Source organism: Polistes canadensis, unplaced genomic scaffold (genome assembly GCF_001313835.1).
Source record: "Polistes canadensis isolate GaletaPanama2010 unplaced genomic scaffold, ASM131383v1 scaffold_12, whole genome shotgun sequence".
Lineage (NCBI taxonomy): Eukaryota > Metazoa > Arthropoda > Insecta > Hymenoptera > Vespidae > Polistes > Polistes canadensis.
The window spans coordinates 1435186-1447569 of NW_014569559.1; the positions used below are offsets into that span (position 1 = coordinate 1435186).

At 30.8% G+C, this 12384-nt stretch overlaps 2 protein-coding genes across 2 annotated transcripts; both read right to left on the minus strand.

The window, feature by feature from the left end:
• Positions 1–1539: 1539 nt before the first annotated feature.
• Positions 1540–5584, minus strand: LOC106793233 (staphylococcal nuclease domain-containing protein 1). The gene is made up of 9 exons (XM_014760011.1): positions 5289–5584; positions 4668–4789; positions 4460–4602; positions 3882–4376; positions 3326–3800; positions 2613–3243; positions 2078–2527; positions 1769–1975; positions 1540–1683 (listed from the first exon to the last, which is right to left on the minus strand). The coding sequence occupies exons 1-9, from the start codon at positions 5352–5354 to the stop codon at positions 1579–1581; spliced, it is 2694 nt and encodes an 897-aa protein (XP_014615497.1). The 5' UTR covers positions 5355–5584; the 3' UTR covers positions 1540–1578.
• A 680-nt stretch (positions 5585–6264) lies between these two features.
• Positions 6265–9466, minus strand: LOC106793255 (heat shock protein 83-like). The gene is made up of 3 exons (XM_014760047.1): positions 8997–9466; positions 8623–8741; positions 6265–8480 (listed from the first exon to the last, which is right to left on the minus strand). Exons 1-3 carry the CDS (start codon positions 9147–9149, stop codon positions 6578–6580), a joined length of 2175 nt encoding a protein of 724 aa, XP_014615533.1. The 5' UTR covers positions 9150–9466; the 3' UTR covers positions 6265–6577.
• Between the last annotated feature and the right edge of the window lie 2918 nt (positions 9467–12384).

A 12384-nucleotide genomic window follows, 5' to 3' on the forward strand; every position in this document is an offset into this window, starting at 1 on the left:
ATTGACCATAATTCAATAAAGTAAATGACATTTTTAACGTAAATAAAAAATCATTACATCGAAATTGAAATATTTATTCATTGTGAAATAGACAAAACAATGTCATTTATAAATAAATGGAAACTATATCTTCTCATCCGTTGAATAAAATTATTAAAGTGTGCCCATATTAGACAATAGATAAATGCATTTCTTTGCAGAAGAATACCATAATTCCGTAATTATATGACATAAAATCATAGAATGAGAAGCATATATAATATAATTGATCATATACAACATGATTTGATTGTAACATTCCCATTTCAGTACTTGAGAAAAATTAATCGAGTCTTTAATCCTTATACATTTTCTTTCCTTACAAACTATTTGCCATTCTTCCATACGCGTTAAGCTTTTTAATAGATAAAAAAATTAAATGTGTGTATAGAAAATTTAGTATAAATTTCATGTTTTATAAATTCTTTGCAATTTTTATGGTTATATTTATTTTAAATATTTGTTACGATAATGTTTGCACGTTTTTAATCTATGATTATGTGATCATTGTGATCACGATCAATTCAAATTATTTTTAGCTTAGAAAAGAACAAATGTAAAATAAAATGAGCATGCTAAAGATTGAGATCATATTGAATAATATCTGGTCTATTATGCTTAAAAAGAAATGCAACGTCGTGCTTTTTAATGATATGGATCAGTGATATGAAACTAAGAGAACCCATATACAGGAAAAGAATGAAAAAAAAAAAAAATAATAATAATCACGTGATAATGTTAAAGAAGAATATTTGCAATTTTATATTCCTATTTTTTTAAAATAGGTCATATCCTAAATAAGTTCTTATTTGATTCTATACAGTCTCCTTAACATAACACGTTTGAGATAGATATTTCTCTGATACAACACTTTAAACGTTCAAATGCAATCTGTTAATTAGATAAACAGATATATTTTATAATATTTGACGAATTCTACTTTTGCAGCCAACTTTTAAATGTAATATATATCTAAAGATAAATATTAATTTTATATGGAGGTATGTTAACAAATATAAATTGCACACAGTTTGGATAGATTGGCGAACCAGGAAATAATATTTTATCAAAAGTCATTCATGATCATCAGATTGAAAAAAAACATTTACATTGTGGCACCAAAGAATAATGAATGTATGCGTCGATGAGAATACATATTTTATATCAGTAAATAGAGGCAGTCTGATCCATTTATTTTCTGCATCTGTATTTTGTCCTTTGTCCTTTGTAATATGCTAATAATTATGGACATTAATTAAATCGTTATGTACATTTTGGGTTTTTATATACTGAAATATAATTGCATTATCACGAATGCAATATGTAACTCTCATATCGACATTCATTCTTTTCCATCAATCTAGTCAATATATATATATATATATATATGTATACATATATACATGTATACACACATATATATATATATATATATATAATTATTATGCATTTATTATTATGTTTTTCAAAAATGTCTTTTTTTTCTTTATATCACTTTTGTTTGATCGGAAATATTTCTCAGTATTTTCAGTAGCTCGATTACGCTCCAAATTCTTTATCCTCATCTGCTCTAATGTCTCCATATTCCCAGATATTACGACGATTATGCTTAGCTTCTTCTTCCGCCTTTGCATATTCTTCAATCTATTAAAAATTGGAAACATAGACAAGGAATAAATTAATTTTTAGTTTATCATACACTGCTTTATATAAAATTAATTCAACTTACCAATTTTCCAAGTCTCTTATCTTTATGTTTGTGAACCAATAATAGTCCATCTGCAATGAGCCCTTTGGCAATATCATCGTTTGTAGATACATCAGCGAGAGTTACAGCATGAAGATTGTTGTTTACTTTGTACTCAACATTCATTAATAATATTTTATCCATTACATCCTCTTTAAATGCTTGCACAGCTGCCTTCTTATCATCATTCTAGAAATTAATTTATAATAATATTGTTATTGTGAAATAATTCCAATATTGTAATGTTTATTATTAATTCAAAGAGTTTGAAAAAATGATGAAATTACTTACATCGTTTGGTAAAGCAACGCATGCAAGTGTGTACTCGTGCGCGTAAGACTTGTCAGTTGCAAAACGAGCAGGTAAATCAGCGACTCGTGTTACATTAATAGTTTCTCTATTACCATAGTCAATGTAAAATACACTAACATTTGTGCCTGCTACTTTTTCTGTTTTAACGCGATACCATTGGTCGTCGCCAGTAAATTTGGCTACTGCCAAGTCACCCCTCGTAGGCTTATAAGCACCAGGAAGTGGAGGACTAGCAGCTAATTCTTGTCGTAATTGTGAAAGTAAGTTTTCCAACGAACTGCCCTGTTCAACGTGTTGAGCATAGAAATGAAGATCTTCTGTTACTTCGGTAATAACTATTTCTTGATAATCTATTTTTCTTTCAGCAACTTCTTTCTCATCTTCATTCTTTTCATTCTCAACTTGCACTTCGACGCGATTCTTCCAAATCTATAAAAAAAAAAAAAATCAACAATTAATTATAAATATTTAGATAATATTAAATATTAAAAAAAATAAATAAAGTAATACCAACATTAAGCTTTTTAGACTTTGCCCTTTCTTCCGCAGCTTTAAGCGTTTTAGTAAATTCACCTAAATCAGGGAAAGTCACTACTTCAGCTAGACCTTCTTCCACCAAAGCAACAGACATATTAATATCATTAACGGTTAAACATCCTATAAAACCGCTTCCTTTAGACTCTGTACTTTCAATTTTAATCTCTACGTCCCTTTGGAAGCAATGTTCCTTAGTGAAAGCTAGAGCTTTATCTCCATATTCATCTGCTTTAATAATACCTCCTCCAGGTAAAGATCTCTGACATCGAGGTGTTCTAATACCAGCTAATACGAATGTTATTAATTGATCTTCTTTTGGTAAAAACAATTTCAAGCGTGAACCACTTGTGACGAATTCAACCACAGCTTTAATTCCTTGGGCTCTCTTCAACGATGTTAAGAATGCTTTAGCTTTAGAGGGATCGTTGGAAAGATCTACTAATCTATGAACTGGAATATCTTTCTTTGCGTGCAATCCATGTTGTGATTTTTCTGCTTTACTTTCGGCAACTTGAAGCAAATTGTAATGAGAGGAACGTTGATCGTCGCTTTGCTTATGTTTCACCACTCTAGCAAGACCCCTTGAAACTAATGCTTCTGCAACATTTCTATAAAACAAAAACAAAAAAGAATAAATAACGATGCATACATAAATTACCAGATATAAATAAATATTTCTTTCTAACTTACGTTTTTCCGCACATGACTGTACAACATAATTTTTCTGGAAAATTATCTCTTGCTGGTTGCGTATAATCGACTACAACTTTAACGTTTTTTCTGATAAATTTTTCTCTAAGAAATTCACGTGCCTCTAACATCCACGGTATGTCATACAGAGGTCGGTTCGACCTGGTAGCATTGTTAGTATCTTCACCAGGTTTCTTTTCTCTGGATGGTGGTCGAATGCTGCTTAAGAATACTTTTTTGTTTTCCCCATTTTGTGTCCTGATAATAAACGCGTCTGCATTTACGATTTCAACGATAGTACCAGTAAATTCGATTTGCGGACCAGACGGCTTATAATCCTTCCATAAACGTAATCGTGCCTCTTTAGCAGCTTTTTCAGCAAGATAAAGCTTTTCGGCACCAGATTTGCTGTTGTTTATAGACCAATCTTGACACTTTGCAAAACCTTCGCTCAATAAGATTTCCGCAATATTTCCTATTAAATAAATGAAATTGTTATAATGATTTTGATTATTTGCATCGCGTCTACAATCATATTGCGACAAATAATATTAACCTTTAGGATGAATAACGCTTCCAACAAAATTGTTGTTATTCACAGATTCGAGAATAATCTCGACATCTCTGTGTAGAAGACGGGACTCTACAAAATACCTTGCTTCTTCTGCATACGGATCACCTGAATTAGCATCCCGTCGTCCACTTGGCCAACCAGGACATCGAATACCAGATATCATCAATACAATGTTGTAAAATTCAGGTAACAAAAATGCTTTTACAGTTGACCCATTGAAAACAAATTCAATAACAGCTTTAACGGGTTTCTTGCCATATTTTTCTACCAATTTTCTAGGATCATCAACGGTCCATTTAACGTCACGTACGTGTACAGAACCTGGTGAATCCGACCATTTGCCTTTGTTAGCTGCTTTCGCAGCATTTTCTAATTCGATCAACCGTGTTTGCTCGGCTGTAGGATTGCGAGTATCCTTTTTAACGTTAACTAAGCCTTCGGAAACTAAAGACTCTATAACATTTTCTCCATTTTTATCTGTCAAAAAGGGTATTGTATAAATATCTAATTAATTTTTTACAAAATTAATTTATGTACACATATATGTATAAACATTATACCTTTTCCCAGCCAAACAGTGCCGTATGTTTTGTTAGTATTAACAGCTTTTTCAGTTGTAAAAGTAACATCTTGACCGATAAGTTTTTTACGTAGAAATTCTCTTGCTTCCCAGGCATAAGGTTCATCTTTACTTTCTTCGACGCTGTAAATTCAATTATAAGTTAACATGTTTTCTATATAATTGAAAGGCTTAGCAATTATTCTTACCTATCATTTGTTTTCCAGCGTTCTAATTTTGGAGCGGTTATGTTACATAAGGTTATAGTAACTTCTGGTGGGGGTCCTCCAATCGGTTGTCCACGAATTACAATAGTATCTCCTGAAATGATCTATACACAAAAAATATATATTTTTTTTTAATATAAAATAATAATCATCAATATACCGTTATATATACAAAAGATATCAATTAAGTTAACGTATCATTTGTTTTATCTAAAAGGAACGTACTTTTCATACAAGATTAAGCATAAGAAGTTTTATTTGTTAAGATCATTATTTGGAAAGATTTCAAAGTTGAAAAATATTGCCATATCATGTTCTACATGACGCAATAGTTTAATGTTGACATATGGATTAGAATAATGAAGTAGAAAGTAAAGAAGTATAAAGAAATGATGGAACGACGATACAATGACCATATGTTGTGCACGTTTTTCTTTTTTTTTTTTTAGCAAGAGTATACTTGAAGAAAATAAAGAAGTAGGAAAAAGTAAAGGTATTCTTCGACATTAAGATAAATTATTCAATTTAAATTTCGATTTATCGAATAAATCTTTTCAATAAAATGCACAAAATTAGATTAGCCATGAAGTTTTGAACGCTTACCTGCTTAACCACGCCGTTTCTCGGTTTAACTTGGCCCTGAGCTGGTGTGCTCATCGTGCCGTGCATATGCAGAACGCTGATTCTCAATAAATGAACAAAAAATGTCTAATCGAACTTTTGCCCGTTTCAACGTTATTGCGAATTAGAATAGACTGATATCGTAATAAATACGATTTCTAGCATCAGATAGTTAAGATAAATTCAACAGTAATTTGACATGTTGTATAGAAGCAGAAAAACTCACGCTGCTTTCCACGTATCGTGGGTTATTCGACAGAGGCGCTACCTATACAGAAAACATCGTACGAACTCATTTGATTTGGTGGTGATGTGGCAACACGCGACATTTCGATAAACGACGGTGTCGCACCCTATCGAAACAGTTATTTATTTTTCTCTCATTTCAAATTAATCCTAACGTTATACTCTTTATTTAACAATTATGAATTTTCTCTTTTTCTCTTTATACTTCTGTAAATTATATATTTATTTGATCTTATTTCTACTGAACGATACTTATATCTTAAATTAAACTTTAGCAAATTTTCAGTTATGCGAACACCATTACTGTATTTGAATGTTTTTGCTCATTATCATCCATAGTCATCTCAGGAAATATTCTAATTTAATATTATATTAGAGAGGGCATCTCTATTATCAATAATATTTGTCTACATCTTAACATAATATTATAAATTTTCATTATTGTAAAAAATAAATCAAGAGAGGAAGATTTATATGTGTATATAAAAAAAAAAAGTACATCCGCTTAAACGTAAAATTTAGAATAGTTTTTAAATTCAAAGACATTTTATTTAATGTTATGTGTTTACAACATTTTAAATATCTAATCTATGTGATATTAGCACGGAATGACGAAAGTGAGAAATAATTGAGAGAATAATGAAAGATATAAAAATAAAAATAACAGATCAATATATCTCTTCGCTTAGAAAATAGAATCTTTTTTTTTTTCTTTCGAAATAAAAATTAACTATTAGTTAGAAGAAATACGACTTATTACTACAAACATGCAATAATAACATTTACACTTTAACACACTCTCTGCTCACATATTTTTCATACTAAATAATATGCTTAAAATATAAAAAAACCTCAATCTGTCTTGCATATAAGACCTCTTGGATGAAACAAAAGAGAAAAACTAAAAAAATCGAAGAAAAAAAAATAAAGAAATACTATTGGTACTATTAGAGTCTTTAACAGTCTTTTTCTAAATCCTAAAAATCTTTGGATATTAACGCTCCTGAAATATTTAAATTAAATTATTAATCTACTTCTTCCATTCTAGAAATTTCTTCTGTATCTCCTTCAAGAGCAGGAACATCTGTGTCCATTTTTTCTTCCTCTTCATTAAATGATTCAGTGTCTTCAAAACCAAGACCCAATTTGATCATTCTGTATATCCTCGATGCGTGTATTTGTGGATCTTCAAGAGCAAAGCCAGACGAAAGAAGAGCAGTTTCAAATAGGAGTTTAACCAAATCTTTAACAGATTTGTCACTCTTATCAGCCTCTATTTTCTGCCTTAAATTTTCCATTATAGGATGATCAGGATTGATTTCTAAATGTTTCTTTGCAGCCATATATCCCATGGTAGATGCATCGCGAAGAGCTTGGGCTTTCATTATTCTTTCCATGTTGGCCGTCCATCCATATTGGGATGTAACAATACAACATGGAGAGTCAACAAGTCTGTTAGAGATAACTACTTTTTCTACCTTCGTGTCGAGAATATCTTTCATGACTTTGCAAAGATTTTCGAATTTGGCCTTATCTTCCTCTCTTTTCTTCTTTTCTTCTTCATCCTCTGGAAGTTCTAAGCCTTCTTTAGTGACAGAGACCAATTGTTTTCCATCAAATTCCTTCAATTGTTGAACAACATATTCATCAATGGGCTCTGTCATATAGACAACTTCAAAACCACGTTTCTTAACGAGTTCAACAAAGGAACTATTGGCCACTTGTTCCTTGCTCTCTCCTGTGATGTAGTATATATGTTTTTGATTTTCTTTCATACGGCCAACATAATCTTTAAGCGAGCACACTTCATCACCCGAAGCAGACGTATTGTATCGCAATAATTCAGAAAGCTTTTTCCTGTTTTGGCTATCTTCGTGAATACCTAATTTCAAATTTTTACTGAATTGTTCATAACATTTTTTGTAATTATCTTTATCTTCGGATAATTCTTCAAAAAGTTCTAAAGCTTTCTTAACAAGATTCTTCCTGATAACTTTGAGAATCTTATTTTGTTGTAACATTTCACGAGAGATATTTAATGGAAGATCTTCGCTATCCACCACACCCTTGACAAAGTTAAGGTATTCTGGAATAATATCTTCGCAATTGTCCATGATGAAGACTCTCCTAACGTATAATTTAATATTATTCTTCTTCTTTTTGTTTTCAAAAAGATCAAATGGTGCTCTTCTTGGTATGAATAGCAGAGCTCTGAATTCTAATTGACCTTCAACAGAGAAATGTTTGACGGCTAAATGATCTTCCCAATCATTTGTCAAGCTCTTGTAAAATTCACCATACTCTTCTTGAGTAATATCATCTGGATTTCTGGTCCAAATTGGTTTGGTCTTATTAAGTTCTTCGTCCTCTGTATATTTTTCTTTGATGACCTTCTTCTTCTTTTTCTTTTCGGTAGTAGACTTTTCCTCTTCTTCATCTTCTCCGACATCTTCAATTTTAGGTTTTGCAGTATCCTCGTCTTCCATTTCCTTCGATGGTTCATCATCCTCATCTTCACTTAATTCTTTATCCCTTTCTTTCTCAACCAGTAATTTTATTGGATAACCAATAAATTGCGAATGCTTCTTGACGATTTCTTTGATTTTATCCTCCTCCAAATATTCGGTTTGATCTTCTTTAATGTGCAAAATGATTTTAGTACCTCTTCCAATAGGTTCTCCATTATCAGGACGAACTATGAAAGAACCACCGGCAGAGGATTCCCATAAATACTGTTCATCGTCGTTGTGTTTTGATACTACTGTAACTTTATCTGCTACTAGGTATGCAGAATAGAAACCAACGCCAAATTGACCAATCATAGAAATATCAGCTCCAGCTTGTAAAGCTTCCATAAAAGCCTTAGTACCAGACTTTGCAATAGTACCTAAATTATTGACGAGATCAGCTTTGGTCATTCCACAACCTCTGTAAAACAAAAACCAGAGAAAATTAATAAAGTAACAACATATACATTGTCATATTACTTACTATCAAATGGTTATAAAAATTATTCACATTTAGTGGTGATAAACTAATTAGAAAATTGTTTCAGGATAAAAATACATACGAGTCAATAATAGTAAGCGTATGATCATTTTTGTTGGGTACGATCTTAATGAATAATTCCCTGCATGAATCTAACTTCGATGGGTTCGTAAGAGATTCATAACGAATTTTGTCCAAAGCCTGAAACATATATGATAACATATTTGATTTATTAATTGACTCATTAATTTATCATTATGTGTTAAATTATTTATAGTTTCTTAATAGAATTCTTAGTTATGTATTGTACATTCTTGTTGATTACATTCGTTAGGACAAATAGGTGAAAATAAAAGTAAAAAAAGAAAAGAAGAAAAGAAAAACAACAAAAAAAGAAAGAAAAAAGAAAAAGTAAAAATAGAAATGAATAATATACGAAAGAAAATTGTTACTCACGTCAGATGCGTTGGAAATTAATTCTCGGATAAAAATTTCTTTATTCGAGTAAAAAGTATTGATAATCAAGCTCATTAATTGAGCAATTTCGGCTTGAAAGACGAAAGTTTCGACTTCATTGGTGGTATCCATCATTGCAACGTCGGCCGGCATCTTGTTGGATGTTAAATTCAGCTTTAATCACAATAAATGCCAGTAAGTAGATGTTTTTAGGATTTACACTTGATCGCAGATGTAAAATGTATCTTTTTTCTTATCGAAGAACAATTATCAATTACGAAAATTGTAACTCTCTAATATTTTCTTTTACTTATTTTAGCGTAGACTCTTCGAATCAACACGTCTCGTGCGCGGTCTTCTTAGAAAATTATAAGAAGTTGGGGGAAACGCGCCGCTTTTATTGAGTGATGAAGATTCTAGAAATCACTCGCCGGAAATTTCAACCATTCGCGAATGTTCCATCGGATTTGAGTCTATTCAATAAATTTATTTTCATTATCTTACGACAGAATCGAGTTATAACTTATCGTTAAAATTAATATAAGAATTATCTTCAATATTAGACCTATTTTATAGTTCTCCTTATCTCGGAAGAAATTCAAATTTTAATGGTCGCTAAATCGATTAACGTAGTAACCGGAACATAGACCCTATAGGACACGTATCTAGAAGCATCGGGAACCGTCGATACTTGAATGATGTTATTATACATTAAGGAAACATAAGAGAAACGATTATTTATTAATTTTTTTTTCCTCGTTTCTTAATTGTTTGTTTCAACTACATTTTATTCAAATTAAATTTATATTAAAATAAGGTTATATTTTTATTTATTTCTATCATCTATTAATAAATCATTTTTGTCTTTGTTTCGTTCATTTTTTAAGAATTATTTTAATACACACACAAATTTTTGTTAACAAACGTATCATTATTCATTTTCTTACTTTTACATTTTCAATAAGAAATAATTATTATACAAATATGATTGTATTATTATACATATACTTGATTAACCTTGACACATCTATTTAAATATTAAACGTTGGTAAGATTTGAAAAGCATTATAATTACTATCATTTCATATGGATATATTATTTGTATAAAAGAAACATGCAGTTTTTATTTAATCCAAGCGATATTAGTATTTTCTTCAAATAGAATTATTAATTTTAATATATAGTTAGCTATTTATTTAACATTTATATAAAATTTAGTTAATATTTTGAATCTTATGATAATTTAAATTTGATTAAATTGATTTCCCGCCGATTTTAAGGGCTAGAAATGATATATATTTTAATTGGTACAATTGATTACTAGATGGCGTTACTATTCCAAGAAATTTTCAAGATGGTTCGGTGACGCTCGGTTAACTTCAGTCGTATTCGGTGCCGATCGGTCGTATTCGGTAACGATCGGTCGAATTCGTGAGAAGTGAAAGAGCGACAAAAGAAAACATGGCGGCGGTGTGTCACTATTGCGTTAGCGCCAGTGCGGTTTCGTGTGATTGATGTTACGTTAAGGACTGCCAGTAGTATCGTCTTTATTTACGAGTTTGATGATCGGAATAGATAATAATGAATGTGGTGCGTTGATATGTTTAATGTGTTGTGATGAAAGTAGATGCCGTTCGCGGCTGAAGAAAAAAACCTGGGGACTTTGTTTGTTTCGTTCAAGAAAAGTCTGCAATTTTCGGTGTTAGTGTTACACTGGTATGTATTTACAATTACATTATCACGATTATTCTTATATTTGTATTTCTATGTGCATTCTTTCCTTATTTTGCATTTTATTGTAAAAGAAATGTCGTGTCTTTTTAGACGATCGATGATCGTTAGGTTATCTTACGTCGTCGTCTTCGTCTTCGTCTTCATCGTCGTCGTCGTCGTCGTTGTCGTTGTCGTCATTTAATTCTACATGCATGTATCGAGATATCGTGACTATTAGATTTCGGGTGTGTTCCCTGTTGTCATAATGCGGGGCATTGACTCCCAGCGTTATTGTCCTCGTGCCACTTTCCTCCCCTCGTTGTTATTGTTTCAAGGTGAAGTAATAGTTCATTGACGTTTTTCTTTTAGTCTTTTTTAAACTCGTAATACTTTGACACTATTATTGTTTCTATTGCTTCTTGCATTTTAAAATAATGAACGAGGGATTTAAATTACCGACACAAGCAAATTATTATAAATCATTAACCCAAATTTCGATCAATTAATAACTAAAATAATAATTAAGATAGGTAGTTAAATTTATGAATCACTATGGAAAAATAATGATAATTTGATAGTTATTAAAAAATAGTAATATCGTGAGAAAGATCACATAGGACTCGTTTCTTTATGTCTTGCATATGGTAAACCCGTATGGTGCCTTCCAAAAGAAATAAAGAAAAAAAAGCGAAAGAGGAAAGAAGCGCGTGCACATACATATATACTTTTTGTACTACGTATAGGCGCATACTCACGCATTTGCTCGCAATAGCCATTACTTGAAAATTAAAAATAACAAATTTCCAAGTAAAAATTTCGGCGAATCAGTAACTCTTTACGATCAATCGATCAAAATTTCTCTGTTATCAGATAAATATATCGTATTTTTCGTTAAAACGATATACATGTATATCTATATTCAAATATAAAATGTTTACTGCATTTTGAATAAAACGATCTTATTGGTCGAACTTTTTATTCGTCGTTGGTAGTAGGTGGGAACATTTTCTAGAAGGTCATTTGACGGACACAAAAAAGAAATAAAGAAAGATAAAATAAAAGAACCAAAAAATAAAAAAAATACACATCAAAAAGAAAAAGTAAAAAAGAAACTGTACAGTGTCGCGGAGTAGTTACATGGCAAGTATATAAGTAATATAAGTATATATATATATATATATATATAAGCTAGTGTATATATATATAAAGCAAAAGATAGGAGAAGAGGATGGCGTCTCGTTTCAATGCGCCATACACACATACGAAAATACGAAGGAGAAAGAAGGGACATAACATCCAACGTGAGAACGTTCTCTCTGATTGTGAATTTGGTTGACGATATATAGGTCAGGCGCTCCTTAACGTCGAGGTCATTAACCCAGTCAGGGTTCTCGGTATCGTCGATAAAACAGACCTAGTTCTTTTTCCCGTCAATAGAGGTCACGGTGTGAGTTATATTTCGAATCGTTTATTCCTTTTTATAGTTCCTATAATTTATCACTATATCTTATTATTATTATTATTATTAGTATATTTATTGTTTAAAGTTAGTTATATTATAATATTAGATGTAATAATATTATTTGAAGTATTTTTATATATAAATAAATTAGGTTATAGGTAGCTTAAGTTTCTGGAATAATAATAATAATAATAATCTAAAGCTAATGAAAAA